This window comes from Xiphophorus hellerii, chromosome 16 (genome assembly GCF_003331165.1).
Source record: "Xiphophorus hellerii strain 12219 chromosome 16, Xiphophorus_hellerii-4.1, whole genome shotgun sequence".
In the NCBI taxonomy this organism is placed as follows: domain Eukaryota; kingdom Metazoa; phylum Chordata; class Actinopteri; order Cyprinodontiformes; family Poeciliidae; genus Xiphophorus; species Xiphophorus hellerii.
This window is the reverse complement of record NC_045687.1, coordinates 1,509,340-1,531,733: the sequence shown is the minus strand read 5'-3', so window position 1 is coordinate 1,531,733 and position 22,394 is coordinate 1,509,340. Positions and strand designations below refer to the sequence as shown.

The window sequence follows — 22,394 nt, the reverse complement described above, 5'->3', positions numbered from 1 at the left end:
GGGAAAAAATAGGTTCAAAACTTATATAAATGAGAAGATAAAGTAACAAAGACGGTTAATTTGTAGGTAAAAAAAACCCATCCTGGTTATCAGCCGGATTAGCTAGGCACGGACGGGGTTCGAACCCGCGATCTTCGGTTTACGAGACCGACGCCTTACCACTTGGCCACCGCGCCTACCCAGAATTCTCGGACGTTACGATCTCATTTAATGGCATAAAGTGCCATAGCAATCGTTCTCTTCCAGATTCTTCGGTATTATTCCTTGAAGATTTACACCTAGACAGCTGCACATGCAGTTAGTCCACAATCAAAGCCGCAGACCGACTCATGATGCGCACCGGCCGGTTTAACTCTCTTTAAAGTAATAAAATCAAAACCATCCTCTTCTAAATTCCATAATCAGTGCCGAATTTTTCCACAAATGCCATTACTAACTTTGAGATATTCTAGATGTCAATTTATGGATTTTATTCTGGACTACAAGGTGAAATCCTTAAAATGTAAACTTTTGCAATAGACATCTTGTAGGGAAGGGGAATGTTGACAGTGGAGCACACCCGGAAGTTGATAGTTCACAACAGATTGGATTTCAACATTTCTGCTGCTGTAATCTGAGAATGTAATGCTCGGGGAAGCACGTTTGCGTGGATGGATATTTATGGTCTTCATGATATTTATGACCTACCCGTTCTGTAAGTAATAAAGCTTAAACGTTTGTTTTAGGTAGCAGAGGCGTTTGCTAGCAAGCATGTGGCTAATTAGCACAGGTACAATGCAGCTCCAGAAATGACAGCATCGTGAAAAAGTTCAATATTTTTTGTTAATTATTTCTGAAAGAAACACAGATTCATTATACACAAAGTGAAATCTTTCAACCTTACTTTCTTAACAATACAAAGTAAACTCTAAATTCAGTCTCAGAAATGTAGAATACTACATATAATCAAGGTAGAAATTACGTTTTAAACAGAAATGCCAGGCTTGTGACGAGTATGTTCATTTATATGAGTATGTTCATTTATATGAGTATGTTCATTTCTATGCATGATTTCTAATAACATACTCATAGAGTATGCCCCAACCAATGCATGGTTGTCCTTCTGCGTTTATTTCTCTTTGGAGGAGAGAGATCAGAATATGGTTCTTCTAAGGTGTAATTTCTTGGTTTTCTGGTTTAAAACATTTCACGCGAAAATTCCACAGATTCCCAGATGTTTTGCGTCAATATATAATTGACAGTTGTGTGTGTGTGTGTTGCAAAATTTCCGCAACAATTGTCGAAAACTGGGTTAAAATGATGCTAACTCCCATCTGCAGATGGCAGTACTTCTTACTTCTACTCGTCCCTCAGCCTGATTTAATGTAGTCTGCGGTCGATGTGGCGAGTCATAAAGGGTCACATTTATTGTCATGCAATTTCTGTGTTTGAAAAGTCAGAAATTAGCTTGAAAAAAAATCTGAAATTTTCGACTTTAATGTATAAAACTTATTCTTTTTTTTCTTCTTGAAAAAACAAGGACATTTCTGAGCTCCAAAAGTCGAAAGATTGCTAAAAAAAAAAAAAAAAACTCAGAAAATGTTAGATTAATCTCAGATGTTTTCTGAAATAAAAAACAAGAAAATCTTATAAGCTCCAAAAGTTGAAGATAAATCTGAAATTTTGAGATTAAAATAAAAAATTTCCAGAAAAAGTTTCAAAAGTCTAAACTTTTACTTTTGGACATTTTCTACGTTTCTAAACAAATTCCAGTTTTTTTTTAAGTAAATGGTTGACTTTGGGGGTTCAGAAATTACAAAGTTGTTTTCTAGAATATTTTTGAGATTAATCTAAAAATTTATGGGTTTTCTAGAAAATTGTCGACTTTTTAAACTCAGAAATTTCAATGTTGTTTATCTAGAATATTTTTTACTTTGATCTAAAAATTTCTGAGTTGTGTGGTGGAAATTTACTCCTCTTTTTGTTTCTATCTGCAATTGCCTAATATGACGTCTTATTTGAACTCAAATATTGCAAAATTTCCCGTAAATATTTCTAAAGTAGTCCCAGAAAATCTGTGATTTTTGATTGCAAAAAATTCCAAAATCAGTCATGGATTCCTGGAGGAACTGATCAGTGTGAACTGAATTTTAAGTCGTACTCATGGAATATATGTTTTATCAGCTTTTTCGCGTAGCTCCAGCTGAATCGTTGCGTTCCTTCCAGGCTCTGACGGAGCCACTGCGGCCTGCGGCTGAGCCTCGCCCACCATGCCGCTGGTGGTGGACGCCGTGTGGGCGCTGTGGAGCATCACCGCCGGCATCTACGACTACTTCCACACCAGCGCCATGGAGGAGCGGATCCACACGCTGGAGCACGTCCTCTCCATCCACCAGTTTGTGATAGCAGGCCTGTCGGCGGGCCTTGTCCTGCTCATGGCCTATATACTACTGAGAAAACACTAAACACCTCCTGCATGACGGTCAGACTGTTCCTGCTGGAAGTTTGACTGATGGTCCAGTCCACTGAGTCTCGGTGTTTTAATTTTTAATCTCGGTCTGTCTGCTGCTCTAACACGAAGAAACCATGACTGGTTCTTGAAGGAAGCGTGGCACTTTATCCGTTTGACAAGCTTGAAGATCTTTGAAATGTTAATTTATTCATTCATTCATGTTTTAAAACTCAGCTAACATATTTATTTCAAACAAAAGAATCATAGCCACCTCTTGATCAGCCGCATGCTGTCAGGGGAGTACTCTCCTGTAATCCTGAAAAGTAAAATAGATGCTAATAATGATGAGAGAAAATAAAAATATCTTGTATTGATTTGTTTTTTTATTTGTAATATCAAGAACAGCAATTTTTTAATAGTAAAAATCGCAGAATTTACACATTGCCTGTTGAAATACAAGAAAGAAGTTAGGCAGTGTAGTGCCGTGCCTTACCTCTGGGGGCGCTGTGTTGCACACAGCAGTTGGCGCATGCCCATTACTGTTCTCTTAGCATCGCTAATATATTTATTAAATAACACATGTTCTATATATGTTGACGTTCCTCAGTTTGTATAATATGTTTAATAAATGTGAGTGGCATATTTAGTCTTTCTAATCGGCTGTAAATGCGCAGTAAAAGTGCGCAGGGTGAAACAGGAAGTACCGTTTCTCACCAATAGGAGGCAGTGTTGAGCAACAGGTTTTCTTCTGCTCATTGAAAAGATTGAAAACGGTCAGAAAACTAAAAATACAGTCAGAATAGAACCTTTAACGGCTGTCAGAAAAATAAAAAGGTAAGATCATACAAAAATTTCAATTTTAATCAGAAAAGGAAGAAGTTAGCCAAAGAAAACATTCAAAATTAAAAAAATAAATGTGACCTTATATTAAATAGTTTGTTTTCTTGCTATTATATTGTTGAATAGTATGGAATTGATTAAAACACAATTAAAAACTTTATTAAAGGTCAAATCTGAAAAATAAGCTTCTATTTTGGATTTGTACAAAATGAGTTGGTGTCTCACCAGTTATGATGCTCACCGCACGTCACTGTCAGAAGTGGCTTTTATTTCAGTTCCTCCATCTCAGGCACTGGATCCAGTTAACCCAGAACTGATATCGTGTTTATTATTCTTAATGATTACCTATAAACTCTGAACCAAAATGCTCTGACAAACGTAATCTTGCTTTTTTGTGTCTATTTATTTTTTGTGTGTTTAGAGGTTTCTAAGGTTTTATACACGTGTTCTGCAGTTTCCCATTGCTTGCCCTGTTTGTGCCATGTGTTTAAAACATGTCTTATTTAATTAAATTAGGTTTTACCTGCTGTAACAGGTCAGTCCCCATGTTTACTATCACTGTTCACTCCAACATGTTTGAGTGAAAACAACTGTAGTCATGATATCAAAGGAAATGTGACTAATAAATGTCATTTTAATTCAGCCTCTGACTTTTTTGATTACTATTTATTTTTAGTGTAATTATTTGATAAAATATTTGTTGTTTTTGTGCTTATTGCACTTTTTGTATTACATAGGGATTTATGTATGAGCCTATTTTTATATAATTTTCTAAAAATTAGTCAACTTTTTATACCACAAACCCAAAATTTGATTGTTTTTAGGGTTTAAAATAATAATTTTAAAAACTAAAATTTTTCAGAAAAGATAATAGATGCATTTTCTATGGATCTAAATATCACTAGCATTTTTAGTGTTATTCATGTAAAATCAAGTTATTATATGAAAAGATCCAACTAAAACAAGCATTTGTTATTATATTTATATTTAAAACACCCAATTATTATTAGATATTTAAGGCAGAGCTTAAATAAATAAGAGCCACCTAACCTCTCTGCAGACTCCACACATGCTGGACACAAACTGTTTTGTTTTACCTTCAGGTTGGCGCTACAGAGATCAGATATTTTTGCACTGATTCAACTTTGTTTTTCTTTGGTAAAAGCACTGTATATATACAGATTTAATAAATGCATTACATTTGTTTATTTTTTAGTGATTGCATCATTAAGTATGGATGCTTCTTGATGTTTTCCATCGACAAGGCAAACTGACCTGAAACTTGTTTGCTTCTCTCACATTTTTAAACCTTTCTACTCTGAACTCAGCACTGAAAAATATAAAATTAAAGTGAAAAGAAAAAAGAGCATCACACCATCAACATCTATATGAACAAAAGGGAAGTAAATACTTCCTGAGACAGATAGAAATACTGCTGCCAACATGAGGCTAAACCACTGACCCAAAAACATATCGAGGACAGAAATAGCTTTTGACTTCACTAGCTGAATGTACCCACTGATCCTATGTTCGCAGTGAATTAATCTCCAGCTGTGACCAATGACGGCTCTATCAGGGTTGGGTTTGACCCAGACTGCAGTCTAAAGCTGATTTATTTACATTTTATGCTATTTTTTTGTTTTATTAGAACCTTTTCCAGTGTTAGTTTTGAAACAGTGAAGCTTTAGTTCACATTTTATTTTAGGTTGTTATGGAAACTGAGCAAAGATGTAGATGCACGCAGATTAACTTGATGTAAATATATATTATAAACAGATATTTCTCTAAAAATATGAATATTTTTAGAGAAATATAGAAGTTATCAAGAAGGATAATGGAAATAGTCTGCAGGTATTTAATAATAAAGGCTTATTAACTTATACAGGATTCTAATTATTTTTCAGAATACCATAAAGATGTCCGGTTATAAAACTAAAACAAACAAACAAAAAAAACATGTTTTTGCAACACTTTTATAGTCTTTCAATCTCCATTTTGTCAATAAAGTCTGTTAATTTTATTACCAAGAAGTCTGCGCTGCATTTCAAATGATTTCCAATTATCCTTGTGTTCAGAAAACATATAAATCTGACTGGAATAATTTTAGGTTACAGTGAACACTGATTTTAAAACGCTTTTTGGCTCCTCTGAACACAGGAGGCGGCAAACGTGCCTCAACTCTGCGCCGCCTGCTTCTAATATCTGCAGCAACCAATGAGAGCTCAGCATGTCAGTAGCAAGCGCGGTGATTGGGTAAAGAAATTAGAAGGCGGGATCTCTAAACACGAGTCATCCTTCTGCTGCAGTGTACCTCTTTCAAGTCACTGAAGTTAGAGGAAAGAGGGAGAAATGGGACGATTTAAAACTTCAGAATAAAAGCAGATCGTCCATAGCTGTTGATTTAGTAATTTTATGTAAATGTAAAATAAGCCCTGATCAAATATTGAGCGCATAGCGTTCAGTATGTGGACATACTTTGCAGTAGGTCGGTATTAATGGTATTACTATCTTTTTTTAAAATCTCGGTTTCTATTGTTGGTGCACCTATTTCTACCACACTTTTCAATATGCTTAATTGGTGTGGTGTGAAATTCAAATTTTATTAGAAACTAATTTTCAGTTTTGTTGTCATGACTTTAAGGCTGCCCTTAATGATTTAAAGAGGAAATTGTTTGTAAATGTTTAGAGTTATTTGTTTTAGTCATGATGGCGTTAGTGTTTTTATTTTGTTATGAATGTTATGTAAGCTCTGTGTACTTATACCAGATTCTTAATTTCAGTGAATTTATCTGGTGAAATAATTTGTTAAGATGAACTTGTCTTTCTTAAAATCAACCTTCGTAAAGTGAATTTAATTTTAACTATGCTTTTATTGTGAAAATGCTGACCGGACATGATTGGGGATACATCGGTAAGCTTCCTCCTATTTTACATCCAACTTGCGAACAGACACTCGGCGACAACAATGTTCATTTGCAGTTAATCATTTGCCTTAAATGGATTATGGTGCTACCGTTGTAACGGTTTCCCCGTTTCTTCGTGTCGCCGTGGGGTTATTTTACCGACATTCTCCGTGGAAACTGGGGCGATGCTAACCGGTTAGCCCGGGGTTTCCGCCTCAGCTCGCCGGAGGCTGTTCTGTTGTTCCGCGCATTCTTCGACCACCTAACCGCTAAAACAGGTTTAATAACAGTTAAGCGGAACTCGGTCGCCCAGTCAGTCTCAAATCTAACATTCTAGAAATTTAGCTACACGTCTTTAAAATGAGGACTTGAGTTGAGTTTATCGTTAGTGGTTGTTTTTTTTTTAACCACCATCGCTGCCTCTTTTGTTTTGACAAAGGAAGGAAGAGCAGCTGAATTTCTTCTTTTTTATTTATTTCTTTGCCACTACACCCCACTTCAGGTGGGGAGCCAGCTCCATTTCTCCCCCAGCCTCTGACCTCCATGGCTCCGCACAAGCAGAGCTCCTCAGGTGGAGGCCACCACCATGTGGGTTTCGGTTCTGGAGGAAAAACCAACGGGTTGTACCAGCCGCCCTCCGCCGCAGCCAAGAAGCCCAACATGCAACTGATTCAGGCCGACCACGAGTTGTTCCTGCAGGCCTTCGAGAGTGAGTCCCAACTGTCACCGATCTGCATGTGTGAAGATGCACATCTGAGGGCCTATTTAGCAATACAGGAAGTTTCACTCTGGCCATGCAGTTGTAAAGATGAGGGGAGCAGCTAATGTCAACCCTCTCCCGCAAAATCTTATTAATCGTTAATAAATGACGTAAGTAAGCATCTGTTCCAAATCAAAGGGTATTTCAGTTTAGTTCATTAAAACTAAACTAAACTGAGAAGACACAAAAATGTTTCAGGCTAAATCAAATCCCCTAGACAGGTCAAAAATAAACTAAGAATATTTTAAAATCATAAAATGTTTTGCTTTGTGAAAAGTTTTATTTGCATTAAAACTGAGAGATAAACAGTGTTGTTTTTTTCTGCTTAGGCAACTAGATGGAATCCAAATTGGATCCTGGATAACCGTTTCATCATCAAGATCTGTGAAAATGTTGTTATATTTGTTAAAAACAAAACATTTGGTATTTGAATGAGTTTTGGGGTAATTATACCAATCTAGATAGGATCCAAACTGAAAAACAGTCACACCCGGACTGGTCAAACCTGAATGAAATTACTGGTTTTCATCTGTGGATCTTTACTTTGTGTATAAAAACACAAAAATTTGTATTTTAACAAGTTGAGACTATTTTTAAGTCTTACACCCAGATAATTATACTTTATGCTGTTTGTGAACATTTTAAAAAGCTCACTTTTACTGTCTTGTTTTACACTTGAACCACCTTAGACTTGGAATGTGCTGCATAAAATAATTCAGTGGGTTTCAGACACCAAAACTACATTTTTAGTTGAAAACTACTTTTTGTCTGATCTTACAACAAATCTATGATCTAAAGGTACTGTTAATAATCCTAAAATGTAATGGTTTTCTGAATGTTGTATAATTTCATGCAGCACCACAAGAACTAACTTGCTGAGTAAAACTGAATGTCTCATTTAACTTTATTGCAGATGCTTTTGTTGCATTTTTATTACATTGAACTTGCTCCACATTCCAGTCTTTGATTAATAGCTTTTATGTCTCTGATTACCCTTTAAAAGGTGGATTAGAAAAATCAGCTTCACTTCCCCCTGTGACTTGGAAAAACAGAGAAATTATGGATGATTTTTAAAGATTGCTTAACAAAGTTTTCACTCTTTTAAACAGTGGATTTCAGTCTAAATTCAGTGTTGTTCAAATCTGCACAACATTCAAAACTTTTCTGCAACATAGAATAATCCAGTTTGACAAGTTTCTGTAGTCAAGTTTTACTTGATCTAAGGTGATTTAAAATGGCAGGAAACTGGAGTTTTAATTATTTTTAAAAAAGCAGAATAATCCTTTCTTGGTACTAACATGTTGAGTGTTTCAGATTTGGAGCTTGAGCTCATCCAGTGTAATCCAGATTCCTAGAAAGCATTGATCTGCTGGGTTGCAGCTCGACGGCTTGTTTGATTTCTGCTGAAATGTGTTTGAATGCGTCGTCAACGGCGCAGCTTCCAGTTTATTTGCGTCATCCATTCGACGATACTGATCTGCTTTATTTGCATTCCTCTACTGATTTGAAGTCTCACTTTTCATCCTTTATTCTAATCTCCATTTGGACGGCCGTCCAAACTACAAGGCAGTTCCTGATCTGGTTGCTTTACATCTACATTACCCAGAAACACCCGGGAAGCTCTCATCTTTGTTTTTGAGGTGCATTCTTGGGGTCTGCTTGTAATGAACCTTAGACATGTTTACATCTCTGTTTAATAATTCAGGAGCATTTTTATTGGATCGATTTAGAATTGATTCATCATCTTTCAGGTTTTATGTCTTCATTGCTTCTGCTTGTGATGGACATGACATTCATGGAGAAGAGATGTTTGATCTCAGTGAATCTTTTCCTGGTTGAATAAAGGTTGATAAATAAAATGGTGTTCAAAATGTGGATACAAATTCAAATGTCTTCATCTTAGCAGAGCTGATCCAGAGTGTCAGCGCATCCTTAAAATGTCTCCTAAATTCATGCATTTAAAGTTAAGACATTAAAATGTCTTAAATGTATCAAAAACATGGAAGTTGGTCTTAAATATAAACACTTAAATTTTGTCTATTAAAGCTTGTATATTTTATATAGTTTAATATTCTGGTGAGACTTGCTGTCAGGCTAAAGTTTGAGTCGCACACGACGTTCTGTGACTCAAGGCGATTGAGGCTAATGATAACTAGCCGCTAATAAACTTTTGCTAGCTAGTCTTTTTGCATCTATCATTAGTAAGTTTTAATTATTGCCAGTCGGTTGGACGAAGTTCATCTTCGCTCTTTGCATTATGAATAAAAAAGTTTGTCACTTATGTAAAATATACGATTTGCTTTTGTGCATTTCTGTCGTGATGCAGGTCTTGAATTTCATTCATAAAGGTCTTAAAATGTCTTATACTTAAGTTGATGAAAGCTGCATAAAGTCTGATCATTAAAAGTCGTTTTGAAACTTTTAATGATCACATTAAGTTTCCTGCAGACTTTTTCAACCTAAATGACTTATAATGTGTCGCTAACATGTTTGTTTGCAGAGCCGACACAAATCTACAGGTTCCTCCGCACAAGAAACTTGATAGCTGTGAGTTCTGCCTTTTCTTACAAGCTTCATTACCTGGAGTGCTGGAGAAGAGGATTATTAACAACACGTTTTTCTCTGCTTGTTGCCTTTCAGCCGATATTCCTGCACAGGACGCTCACTTATATGTCCCACAGAAACTCCAGGAGTAACACCAGAAGGTAAGATGTTTGCAGATGTTTTTTTTAAAGCAGGTCAACTGTTATCTCTGGTGAAAGTCGACCGACATGGCGGCTGCTGGAGATGGATGGGGGCCGGTAAGATCAGTTAGGAGAAGGAGTGTTTTTCAGTTGGGGCTGCTTTGCATGAAGATCGTGCTGATACACGTGTAGTTTGTAGTTTGTGGTTTGCTGCAGTGAAAGGCTGTGAGGTTACAGGTGGTGCAGTGCTGGGATGTCGGGTTGCAGAGCTTCTGGGTGAAAAGTGAGCTCAGTTGGTGTAAAACATGTGGGTTAGTGACGTTTTTTTCTTTTGGTGACGTTAGAGGGCGAAGTGTTGGTGATCTGAAACTCCTCGGTTTGCTGCGGTGAGCAGAAGATGTTAAAATATTCAGCTAGATATCGCTTCACAGCACAAATATTGTTCTTTTACTCACTGAAAACTTCTGGAGTTCATTCACTTAAAAAAAAAACTTTCCTGAGCCAGCACTGAGACGGATTAAATTTTTATTCTGATCATACTTTTTTTATTGTTCCGGTCTCACACTACAGTGCTTTTAATCATCCATTACAGTTAGCTTTTAAAGTTTTACAGACATATCTTCATCATCTTAAGCTTGTTTTAAATGCATATAAATTGGAGGTTATTATGTTTTCCATCTGGAGATTTGAAAGTCAGGATCTTCCTGTCATTACTACAAATGAAGATCTGAAAAGTGTAACAGTTTAAATATTTAGGATTTTTAATCGATTCTTTGTTTTTCACTTCCTGTTTTCAACAGCTGGTGAAGAAGCTTAGGCTAAATTTGGGATTTTATTTCAGGATCAGATCTTGTTTATCTCTTGAGGCTAGCAAGAGTTGATGTCTGTAGTGGACTATGGTGGCATTTTATACATGCATGTTTCTCTTAAATGTGTTTGTTTGTTTGAAACTGTTCGTCAGTAAGATTTATAACAGGTTGAAAAGGTTTTACATTTGCTGTGAATGTTCGATAATCTCTGTGTGCCGCTGCCAGTCTCTCCCAGGATTCGCTTGTTAGAGATTTTTAATCTCAATCGGATTTTTCTGGTAAAATGAAATGCAACGTAAATCTCATAAAAGTCAGTATTACCTGATACCTCCCTTTTAAACATTACTTAGTTCGGCTGATGCTGATTTATTGTGCATCTCTAATTGAAAACATTTGTTATGTGGGATAATATATCTGCATTGATATCGACTGATATTAGTAATTTTCTAACATATTTTCATTCCGTTGAGTAAACGTTACCATATTGGAGGATAAGTTTGATGGACCAGTGTTTGGGTTGGTGTCCAGCCGTTTCTGTTGCACGGCGCTGTGCTGAGTCTCTGCAGCTGTTTCCAGTTACTCTGGCTTCTTACTGCTCAGGTTAAAGTTTTATGTGAAACCACTGGAGTCTACACCAACGGCTGCAAACCGATAATAAATCAAACATGGAGATTACTTGAGCCAGACGCTCCGCTGATTTTAAAGCAGCAGATTGAAGGAAACATTTTAGAATCAGACATCAGAACTAAAAAATGAGTCATAACTTTTCAGGATTTTAACACATTACATGTTCAGCACCATAACGTCGGTATTTACGCAGAAAAGGCTGTAAAAAAAGTTGAGTCAATATAGAATGAACTAAACAAACAGGAAGCACAGCTCAATGTTTTATTGACCTTGACCTTTTTTAAATGTTACGTCAGACATTTTTGAAGTTTTAAAGGTGAAAATCTTCCTTTGAAAACAGAAAGCTGGTTTTATTTTATTAAAAATACAGAAATACAACAGATTAGAATTGAATAAATCAAATATATTTATTAACAGAGGCGTCATTTCTCAATAATCTTCAACAGGTTATTGTGATAACTTATTAAACATGTAAAAATTATGCTTCCTCCTCTTTTATTAAGCTCCAGCTTTGAACCCAGAACTGAGACGAAATGATTTGCAGAAAATATGTAAATAACTGTAAATGCATCATAATGGGAACCAGCTGCACCAGTTAATTAGTAAACATCTGAAAAAAAGTCAGTGGGAAAAGACTTAAGTTGTTAATATAACAGTCATTTGTCAAATTGCTCAAACTTTGTATATTTTTAATGTTTTATGTTGTTGTTTATCCGTCTTCCCCATTATGACGTGTAAAAAAGGTCTTGATCCCAATGGATTAAGTAAATGTTTGTTATGATGCTGTTTTGCTCTTTCAGAAAAGAAAATCTACGTTCAGGGTGTTAAATTTATTGGTGAACTAAATTTAAGTGAATACCTTCTTCTGTTTTTACAGGAAAACCTCCAAGGTAGACAATCTGTTGTTCAAAGTGGAAAAGATGAGAGGAGAGCAGGAGACCCTCAGGTAAATGCTGCTAATTTCACAGAAACCTCCAGATAACAGAGAGAACATACGGAGCTAAATTGGTCTCAAAAGGATTCACAAAGCATCAACAAGATTTGTAATTCTGCACCATAATTTAGACATGTGTAAAACAGAATGAATAAAAACGTACATCTACATTCACATGTGTGTAAAGAGTTTCTCAAATTTGCACGAATTAGTTTGAATGTTCTTTTGACTTTTAAGACTTTCTTACAGAAAGGGATTCACAAAGAAGATGATGCGTTCAAGGCTAGTTAAAAGCTGGGATTTCTGAGATTTAGAATTATAATGCTGCGTTCACAGCAGAAGAAAAGCTATTATATTGCAGTATTAACCAGATTTATTGGAAATACAGACAAAATCATTCTTCTAAAGACATGCACTACATGTTACTGGATTCTAAGCTGCACTGCTGAAATATACAAAGTTAAATGGAAAGGTTCTTCTTTTTCTGGAAAAATAAATTCCCTATAAACTAACGATAGCAGCACCTTGTGGCAGCAGTTTAGCCTCCATCAGAGGACGGTGTGCACACACAGCAAGTTAATGTGCATTTAGAAAAGTAAAACATTAACAGAATTCACCAAAGGAACAAAAGGAGAAAAATCTCCTAATTCCACAGCTGCATTTTTAAAGCGTTATTCATTTCTACTTGTGCAGTTTGAAACTAAATTTATGCTGGATTGTGTAACATATTTGTGAATTATGTTCACTTACAAATCTTGTACGCTTTGTGAATATTTTTGAGACTAATTTAGCTCCATAAGAACTCGTCTTATTCCACTTTTCTCTTCTTGCAGTTTGGCCTCCAATCTGCAGCTCACCTTTACTGGTTTCTTCCATACAGCTGGTGAGTTTTTTTTCGCTCTGCTGTCTTTCATTGGCTGATTTTTTGCTCTGACTTCCTGTTTACTTCACTGTTTTGTTTGCTTGTCTTGTTTTTTGTTCAGGTAAATCGTCTCAGGACAGCGAGAATGAACAGAGCTCGGTTTCTCTGGAGGTCCTGCTGGTCAAAGTCTGCCACAAGAAGAGGAAGGTGTGTGTTGAGGAGCAGGATGATCATTGATTACATATTACTGGATTAGACAGCTACTATTGGCCGGTCTAGGTAGCGATGTTCTCCTGCAGGCGCCATTACTATGCACTGAGTCATTTTGACAAACCAGACCGTTCCAGCAGGAATCTCACATAAAATAGTCGCATCACCTTTTTTCTTATCCGATTTCTGTAAAACATGGCTTAAGTTCATCTTAAGTACATCTGTAAATAAATATTTATATCTCGTAGAGCACTTCTGGATAGATGCAAACTACATCTCGTTGCTTGTACTTGTGACAATGACAATAAAGTTGAATTCTAATTCTAATTAAGTTAAAGGTGAAAAAAGCATAAAATATGTGTGGAAATTAATCTATAAACTGTTTTTGGTTCTGTCAAGGTGCAAGAAAGGACGAAACAAATTTCTATTTTATATTGGTAATTTAAAAAAAACAACAGGCGAACAACTTAAAACCAATCGTATCCTGATTTCTTGTTGCCTTCTGTGTCTGCGTTATTCTGCGCAGACCTGTTGCCATGGCAACCGACTGACAACAGCTCCGCTAGCCGACAGAACAGAGATTACGTCCAAGTGTATCAGGAACATCAACACCGTTTAAAGTTTTCAGGCTTGACGTTTATTTTGCGATTATTAATGAGTCACGTGAACATTAGTGGTTTGATTTGCTCATTTCAACACCTCGTCTACTGATGATCTGTCAGAGCTGGTTATATTTTAATGTTAACTGAACTGAGAAACACCAAATTCTGCATGTTAAGCTTGTCAAAGTCAAGCTAGCATAGCTCAGCTACTTCCAACTTTATTTAAATTTGATGCCTTTGGATGTTATCCAGCTGTAATGGTGTTGACAATAGTAGAACATTGCGTCTCTTTTTCAGATTCTTTGTGTGATTTTGTCATTTTCCCGACTCGGTGCGTCATGAAGTCACATGACGTCCAGTAGTGGATATGAATGGGGTTGGTGCTTCCAGGTGGAGCTGAGGTTTCCTCTCTGCTTTCCAGGATGTCAGCTGTCCGGTGAAGCAGGTCCCAACAGGGAAGAAGCAGGTCCCTCTGAACCCAGAGACCGGTGCTGGAGTCCTGGTCAAACTGGGCTCCCTTCCTAACTTACTGGTTCCCAGCAGCGAGTTTGAACCCAGTAACTCGCACATGGTCAAGTCCTACTCTCTGCTCTTCAGAGTATCGAGGCCCGGATGCTCCAGAGGCCAGATCCACGGCTTGAGCAACGGAGAGAACCACCACAGAGGAGGTAGGCAGAGGGAAAACGAGGTTTTTATACAGTATTGTTGTTTTTTTTAATAATCCAGTTTATTGTATGTATTCGACAGTTACAGCGAGATTATTCTAGATCATTGATCTGCAACAAGTGGCTCTTAGTTGTTTTCATTTTGGCTAAAAATGAAAAAGATGTTACTAGTTTGTGTGAATCTTTGACCCAGTTATTTGCACAATTATTTCAAACTCCTGCTACTGGTAATAATTTGATTTTGCTGTATTAAAAGATGAAATACTTCTATTAACTATTATCTCTGAAACTTATACCAATTTCATCCCACAGAAAAAAAGATCCATCCTCTTCTTGCTAAATTCTATCTTTATTTGAAATCCTAAAAATAGAAATAAAGTGGTGGATCTTTAAAAATGACAAATGTCCTATGGTAGGTATTTATCAAAAATTATAAGTGTAATACTTAAATGAGGTTTATTTGGCTGACCTGAGAGTAAAAATGTCTCGAAGCTGTAAAAGTTGCAGACCTCTGTTCTAGATTGATTTGGCTTTTTATTTTGTATTCAGAAATGATTGAGAGAGCGTGTAAAACCTCTGAGATGTTTTATTATTTTAACATGTTTTTATCTCGCCACCTTTCGAAGTGATGAAGACGTTTGCCTTGTTTCTGGTTGAGATTTTTCAGACGAATCCGTCAACAGGAAGAGGAGGAGCTCGTCTCTCAGGGAGGAGGGAGAAACCACGTTTGTGGCTCAGATGACGGTCTTTGATAAAAACAGGTGAAAACTCGCGCGCAGCTTCCGACTCGCAAAAAGTCTCACCTTCTGAAGCAGAAAAGGCCGCGTTGCGGTTTGGTGATGCAGAAACCAGAGGTGAGAGTTGATGCTTGTGTGCAGGCGTCTGCAGCTGCTGGACGGGGAGTACGAGGTCTCCATGCAGGAGATGGAGGAGTGTCCCATCGGGAAGAAGAGAGCGACCTGGGAGACCATCTTGGATGGGAAGGTAGGACATGTGCACAAGTCCCAGAGATTAGCTCCAATACAATGCAATATCATATTAAAACTGTATTTTTCATAGCAACATTTAAAAGAGACTCAGTTGTGGCGTGGAGACTTAGAAAACCGGCACTCTACAGAGGGATTAGAAGCTGTTTTGCTTGAGTCCTTTGTGTCAATTTATTGAACCTGGAAATCAAGACAATCACATTTCTGGCAGCAACCGGACAATGTTTATTCCTCCTGCCAAAAGACTCCAATTTTCACCAACAGTTGTGCAAGTCTCACTTTTTTACACATAATCTGTGCAGGTTTTTACTTGTAAGGTTTTCGCTGCATTAATGTAGCTGTCAGAACTTTTATTAGGACACTCTTCAGTTAGTTTTCTCACAACATGCCGTCTGGCCCTGAAAAGTCTCTTAAAGTTAATACTACATGTGCTGCATGGAAGAGAAGATATAATACTGACTTGGAACCAGACAGCAACTTTATGCTCACAAACAACATCTACAGTCGGCTCAGTGGTCTGGCTGTTGACTCCCTGCATGAGCTGTACCTCTTTCTTAGTTTGGGTTTTTGTTTACTGAAATAAATAAAAATGGGAATTGATGGTGGAAAAACTAGAATTAGAACTATATTGTGTGTCTATAAAACTAAAACATGCTGAAATTATAGATATAATATCCTTCAATTTTATGTTTATGAATATATTTATTTATATATATATATATTTTAATTTTTGAAAATGGTATTTTGTGTTGCGTAATAATTACCCAATTGATGTAAACATAATCACAATATATTAACCTTTTTGAATTAACCAAAGTTAAAATTAAAACTACTACTACAAGTAATAAAAACCAAAACGAAACAATATTTAACTAATAAAAACTAGCAAATACTCTAAAAATTAACTAAAACTAACGGAATTAGACAACAAAAACTAATTTATAGTGAAAATCCTAAAACTTGACTCCAACACGTCCGTTCTCAGATTTTTCAGCTGAGGGTTTGATTTCCACCAAAGAAAGAAATCATTTATATTTCATACTTTTTCTGGTTTCTTGCTCTAAAATATTTGGCCTATTTAATTACACAGAAACAGTAAGTAGAGTCAACACTCTATTTCTCTCCAGCGTTTGCCTCCGTTTGAGAGTTTCTCTCAGGGTCCGACCCTGCAGTTCACCCTACGTTGGACCACCGACCCGTCCGATTGCTCCACGGCGCCTGTTGCCAAACCTCTGGCCACCCGCAACTCCGATACCAACCAGGACACCCGGCCCAGCACGCAGAGAGCCACGCACGCCCAGGGTGAGGAACCAGACGCTGAGTTTCAGCTCTGATCCGTCCGTGTGACGGTGACCCGGCTGCAGGGTGACGCTGTCTGTCCTCTGACCTCCAGCTGTTAAAGAATCCACGCATGCCGACATGCAGACCAGGAGGGAGCAGATCTCAGCCGAGCCTCGACAGAAGCTACGCATCTTGTATCAGGTGAGAGCGGTTTCCCAAAGTTTTTCAGGGTGAGGACAACTTAACCATTTAACAGCAAACACTCGCGGATCATTTAATCTGAACATCAAATACTGTATTTTCTAGGGAGGGATAGCAGTTTTCTGGTTATCAATCTTTAAAAAGCCTAACTTGCTGATTCCAATTTTGGCCAATACTGGGGTTTTTTCTCTCGAAAAATGACCTGGTGGGTCGCAGTGCCGGTCAAACCTCTCTGGCTGCAGAGCAGAAGCTCTGGCTGATTTGTAGACTTTTGCCGAGGTAGATAAGATCACATGAAATTATCACTGATCTCCCAAAATTAAGGAAATCTGCGCCAATAAGTCGGTGCACCCAATTCTTCAAAACACACGGAAATCAAAAAATAAGTCATTCTTTACTACAAGTTTAAAATGTTATCAATGTCATTGATGACATTTTAGTTCTATTTGTAATTTAGAAGCAAAAGAAAATAAAAAGAAACTTGAGTTGCTTTCTCTTCTGCACCATTAAATATAAAAATCATTCATCCAGTTGTCTTAATCTATTATATGTATTAATTATAATTTATTGTATTTTATTAAATCATTTTAATTTAAATAAACATATTAATAGCTGTTATGTGTTTGCAGAGCATTATAAGCAAGCCAAAGAGCCGTTCTGAAGAATCAAATTGCTCATGAATAACAGTAATTTTATTTTGGGAGTTAAAATGCAGTTAGTCAGCGCGGGGCACAGCGCTGCTCATCCCGTAGCAGCAGACACACCAGCGTGCCGGTGGCATGCGATGTATTATTATAGTTTTCCAAAAACAATAAAAGTTCTGCAACTCACACAATCTGAAACATATTCCACAATCTCAGTTTGATAAAGACCGGGTTAGAGGCTCACCTGGATCTGCACCTGATGGCGTCTCTTGAACCTACAGTACGTCAAACCCGATCTTCTTCTTCTTCTTCTGTAGTTCCAGTACAACAACAACACGCGGCAGCAGACGGAGGCCAGAGACGACCTGCACTGCCCCTGGTGTACGCTGAACTGCAGAAAGCTGTACAGTCTGCTGAAGCACCTCAAGCTGTCGCACTCACGCTTTATCTTCAACTACGTGGTGAGACCGAATGTCCCAGAGATAAAACCTGATCTGGATCACAGTAAACCGCCTCGGCCGGCGTTTTCTGAATCTGCTGTTCCTGCGGTTCTTCCAGCCTCATCCCAAAGGAGCGAAGATCGAGGTTTCCATCAACGACTGCTACGACGGCTCGTACGCAGGAAACCCTCAGGACGTCCACCACCAGCCCGGCTTCGCCTTCAGCAGGAACGGCCCCGTCAAGAGGACCGTGGTCACACACGTCCTGGTCTGCAGGTAAGCCCCGCCCCTCACTTCCTGTTCACCTACTTCCTGCCGGGTTCAACGTTCACCCGCCGTCTCCGTTCCACAGACCCAAACGAACGAAGCCTAGTCTGTCCGAGTTCCTGGAGCCGGAGGACGGCGACCGGGAGCAGCACCAGCAGACGTACGTCAGCGGACACAACCGGCTGTACTTCCACAGCGACAGCTGCCTGCCGATGAGGGCGCAGGAGATGGAGGTGGACAGCGAGGACGAGCGGGACCCCGACTGGCTGCGCGAGAAAACCGCCAAGGTGGGTCTCGCCCTGCAGCTGGTACCGCTCTGCGACTGCTGAACGGGTGAAACCAGCAAAGGCTGTCGAAGAATGACGCAAAGTTTCCCGTCCAGCAGACGTAGAGGGAGACTTTAAAAATAAAAATCAGGGTAAAATTATTACAGAAATAATGTTGTTAAAAGTTAAGCACAACACAAAGCATTCGCCTTTTCATGACCGAGCTTTTATAACGGGTAGATAAAAGTTTATCTAGAGACTTTTACTGAAAAGCCAACTTTGCTTCACCCAAATCAACTTTTATGTAACTTCATAATAAATAAAAGCTGATTTTATACCAAAGCTCGGGTCTGTGACAAAGTTTCTTTTAGGCCGGTTACTGTAACAAATTTTACAACGTGACTGCAATGAACAGTAATAATGTTGTTCTGAGTTACGCTAGCAAAGCCTTTCAGAGACCAAAACACTTTGATTTCTAATGAACATTTAAAACTGGAACCGGAAAACATTTCAAATATCCAAAATAAATAAACAAACAACAAATAAAATGAATTATGAAGTCTCTGTAATCGGCTGAGTGAGAACAAAGCACCAGGCTGAAGACTTCTGTCAGAAAAAACAATCATGAAATTATGACCTTGTTTCAAGTTATTATCAGTCGATCAATAAAGTTAATTTGTATAGCATATTTCTACAACAAGGCAGTTCAAAGTGTTTTACATCATAAAAACACAAAGTTATAAACGCCGTAACGTCAAAATTGAGGAAACTAGAAACAAACATTACATTTCGAGGTACATCAGCAAAATCATTGATGCAGATCAAATAAGTTGATCAACGTTTCATGAATCAAAATAAACTCTAACCAGGTGTTTCTGTTTCATCAGATTCATTTAAACATTTCTAATTCTCCTGCTGTTAGCCAAGACAATCAGAAAACAAAACGGTGACTTTCTGCTGTAAACAGTTTGGTTTCTGTTGACTGTGTTCTAACGTTTCCAGATTGGCGTGACAAGAATCACGCCAGAACGAGTGAAGAAAGCGTGGACGTTTCTGCTGCTGGTCTGTTAACGTCTGATTAAACCCCCGGATTCCACCGGTTTCTCCCGCGATGTGCCGGAAAACGCAGGGAGACTGTAGACAGACTGCTTCTCTCTGTACATACAGCTGTGAAGAATCAGAGGGGCAGTGGTTGAAAGAATTTAGAAATGTGAAATCAGGGTGTTCGTTTTAAAGTCCTGCTTCCGGTGGAGTCCCGGGGTTACAGCCGGTTCATATGTGACCCAAAGTGGGTGGTTTATGTATTTTATCCCCAGAAACTGGAGATAAACGTTTATTTTCTTGATTTGGTTCGTCCCAGAGACGTGTCTGACCAATCCGAAGTTGAGTTTTTTTTCATTTCAACTCTAATCAAATTTACTCAGTCAGAACAAATTTCGACCATTTTTCTAGGAATTAAAAGAAAAAGTTCCCCGTATCGGATCTGAACCCGCAGGTCGTCTGACTGGTTTGCTCTTCCCTGCAGCAAATCGATGAGTTCACCGACGTCAACGAGGGCGAGAAGGAGATCATGAAGCTGTGGAACCTTCACGTCATGAAGCGCGGGTGTGTACTCTGTTCTGCAGCAGACCCGGTTCTGGCTCACTTTATAAAGGTTGGAAGAAACGTCAGCACCAGTCGTTTCTACCTAAATCCACTGGTTATAAAATGACAGTTTCCTGCTGGTGTAACTAAGTGAGGTAGCAAGACGACCTGAACCAGCGATCCTCCGTTGTAAATTAGAGGTGGACATTTATCATGAAACATTTATGGCAAGAATTTGATTCATTCTATTTAATGATGTTTAATAAGATAATACTGACTGTTATCTGAAAACTTTTTTTTTTTACTATTTTCTGTTAATTCCGCTAGAACGTGACTGTTAGATTAATTGGGAATCCAGTTGGTCTGAATTGCCCATCTAGTTTGATGGTGATTAATTGGCTCTGTGATTAATTGGCGTCATGAACTGGACTTACATCCATCTCTACATCCGGAACCATCCTTCCAACGTAAACGAACTTTCCGTTTGTTTCCCTTCCAGTTTTATCGCCGACAACCAGATGAACGAGGCCTGCCTGGTGTTCGCCGAGCACAACGCCGCCGCCATCGTAGAGCACAGCCTGTGCCGCAACTTCCTGCTGCACCTGATCAGCATGCACGACTTCAACCTGATCAGCACGCTGACCATCGACCGGGCCATGGCCAGGCTCCGCCTCCTCCAGAGCCAGAAGACAAAGAGGGACAAAGGCCAGGAGGAGGAAGACGAAGAGGAGGACTGGGAGACGGCCATGGAGTCCCAGCCGGAGCCGGATCCTGATCCCGATCCAGACACGGCCGAGTTTAAGCCCTGCAGCGAGGAGAGCTGAAACGGGCAGCAGTAAGAGGACGAGGAGGAAAACCAAATGTGAAGCAGCAGAACCCTGAAATGGACAATCAAAGGCCCGAATCTGTAAAAACAGGAAGGAAGACCCAAAGCGTCAATGAGACCGGAAGCTCCAGATCTTCAGGATTTTGGTTTTGATGTTTTTAGGGTTTTTTACCTCTGAGATTCAAAGGTGCTACGAGTTTCCTGGGAGGAAAATACAACAACTTCATCCTGAATCTGTGCTTCTTCAACCAAACTTGAATCTTCCAGCGGCTTATTTACAGACTTCACATGCTTTGATATTTTTGTTTTCATTCATCAGTTAAGGGATCATACAGTCATCTTTTAATTTTTTTTCCAGACGCGTTTTAAACTCGTCATGTTTTCTCTGGGTCTCGGTATTTATCCAGTTTAAAAATCGTGCCAGAGGTTCTGACTCTGCAGATAAAGAAACTGATCCTGGATACGCTGAAACGGCAGATTCCCGCTTTCATCACTGGTGCTAAATGTATTTTATTCCTCAGAAGCGACCTCTCGACTGTCTCACAGCGCCACCTACTGCCAGCACTCAGATTTCCAATTTTCTTAGGACCATTTTAGCGACTGAAAGCCTCTGGTTTGTAGTTTGAAGCTGTTAACCTGCAGTTTCCTACCGTCTGTGGCTAAAACAAGGTGCTCTTTCTTTCTCTGGATGTTTGTACATAAAACTGTAGGTCGAACCAATTAGCTTTTGCTTTTCTTAAAATTAGTTTGGAAACATGGAGCAGAATTTAGTTTCTGGTCCAAAGGAGATTCAGTCACTTCTCATTTCCTGTTTTGCTGCTGCTTCTTTTTTTGTTTTTTTTGTTTTGTTTTGTTTTCAGTTCTTTCCTTGCATCCAGAGCCTCCTGGATGAACGCAGTCCAGACTTTAACGCTGCCTTACTTTACCTGCTCCATCCGAACAGAACCGGCTCCCCGTGCAGACGACCCACAGCTGATGAGTCCGTTTGTTTGGTTTTTGACTGGATCTTTTTATTTCTTCACAACACCAGCAGCATTTTGCACAAGATGGGAGGAGCCATGTCTAAAAGTAATAATATTAATATTAATTAAGAAAAGAAAAATAAGACTGGTCTTAAATAATGCTGTATAGAACCAGCTTGACGATATAAACTGAGTCAAAATGGTTTTCTAATAAAGTAATAATGTGAAGAGCATCGTCTGTTTGGGTTTTAATATCTTTCTGTTTAAATCTCTGCTTTTCTCTTTGAGTTGTAGTTCTTCTACTTTAGAATTGACAACAGGATGTTGGAAACTTAAATATTTTCTCCTTTTGATTTTTTTTAATTTTATTTTTGTAAGGAAACAATTTATTAGTGTGAAGCTTTCAAGAAAATATTGGTACAAGTTAAATAAAGCATTTAAGTTTTTAATTCACTCAACTGTTCAATCCACAAAATGTGTTCTGCCAAACAAACTTTCTCCTTCCACTGAACTTTCTATGAATATTGTGTGTTTTCTTTCTGTTTACACTATCGAACCTAAAGCTTCCATCCACAAACTAAACTCGCTTGCAGTAAACTAGCAAACTAAT

General features: G+C 38.3%; 1 protein-coding gene, 1 long non-coding RNA gene and 1 other non-coding gene across 3 annotated transcripts; 2 read left to right on the top strand and 1 right to left on the bottom strand.

Annotated features, from left to right (window-relative positions):
• Positions 1-104: 104 nt before the first annotated feature.
• trnat-cgu (transfer RNA threonine (anticodon CGU)) lies at positions 105-176 on the bottom strand. The gene has a single exon. It is a non-coding gene; the product is annotated as a tRNA-Thr (tRNA).
• A 364-nt stretch (positions 177-540) lies between these two features.
• Positions 541-3,914, top strand: LOC116736263 (uncharacterized). The gene is made up of 2 exons (XR_004342511.1): positions 541-694; positions 2,206-3,914. It is a non-coding gene; the product is annotated as an uncharacterized LOC116736263 (long non-coding RNA).
• A 2,265-nt stretch (positions 3,915-6,179) lies between these two features.
• LOC116736222 (polycomb protein suz12-B-like) lies at positions 6,180-22,017 on the top strand. The gene is made up of 16 exons (XM_032588571.1): positions 6,180-6,883; positions 9,435-9,481; positions 9,575-9,639; positions 11,932-12,000; positions 12,822-12,871; positions 12,972-13,057; positions 14,084-14,330; positions 14,986-15,088; positions 15,206-15,311; positions 16,441-16,615; positions 16,707-16,795; positions 17,757-17,900; positions 17,998-18,155; positions 18,232-18,433; positions 19,938-20,017; positions 20,496-22,017. The coding sequence occupies exons 1-16, from the start codon at positions 6,718-6,720 to the stop codon at positions 20,818-20,820; spliced, it is 2,112 nt and encodes a 703-aa protein (XP_032444462.1). The 5' UTR covers positions 6,180-6,717; the 3' UTR covers positions 20,821-22,017.
• Positions 22,018-22,394: the final 377 nt, after the last annotated feature.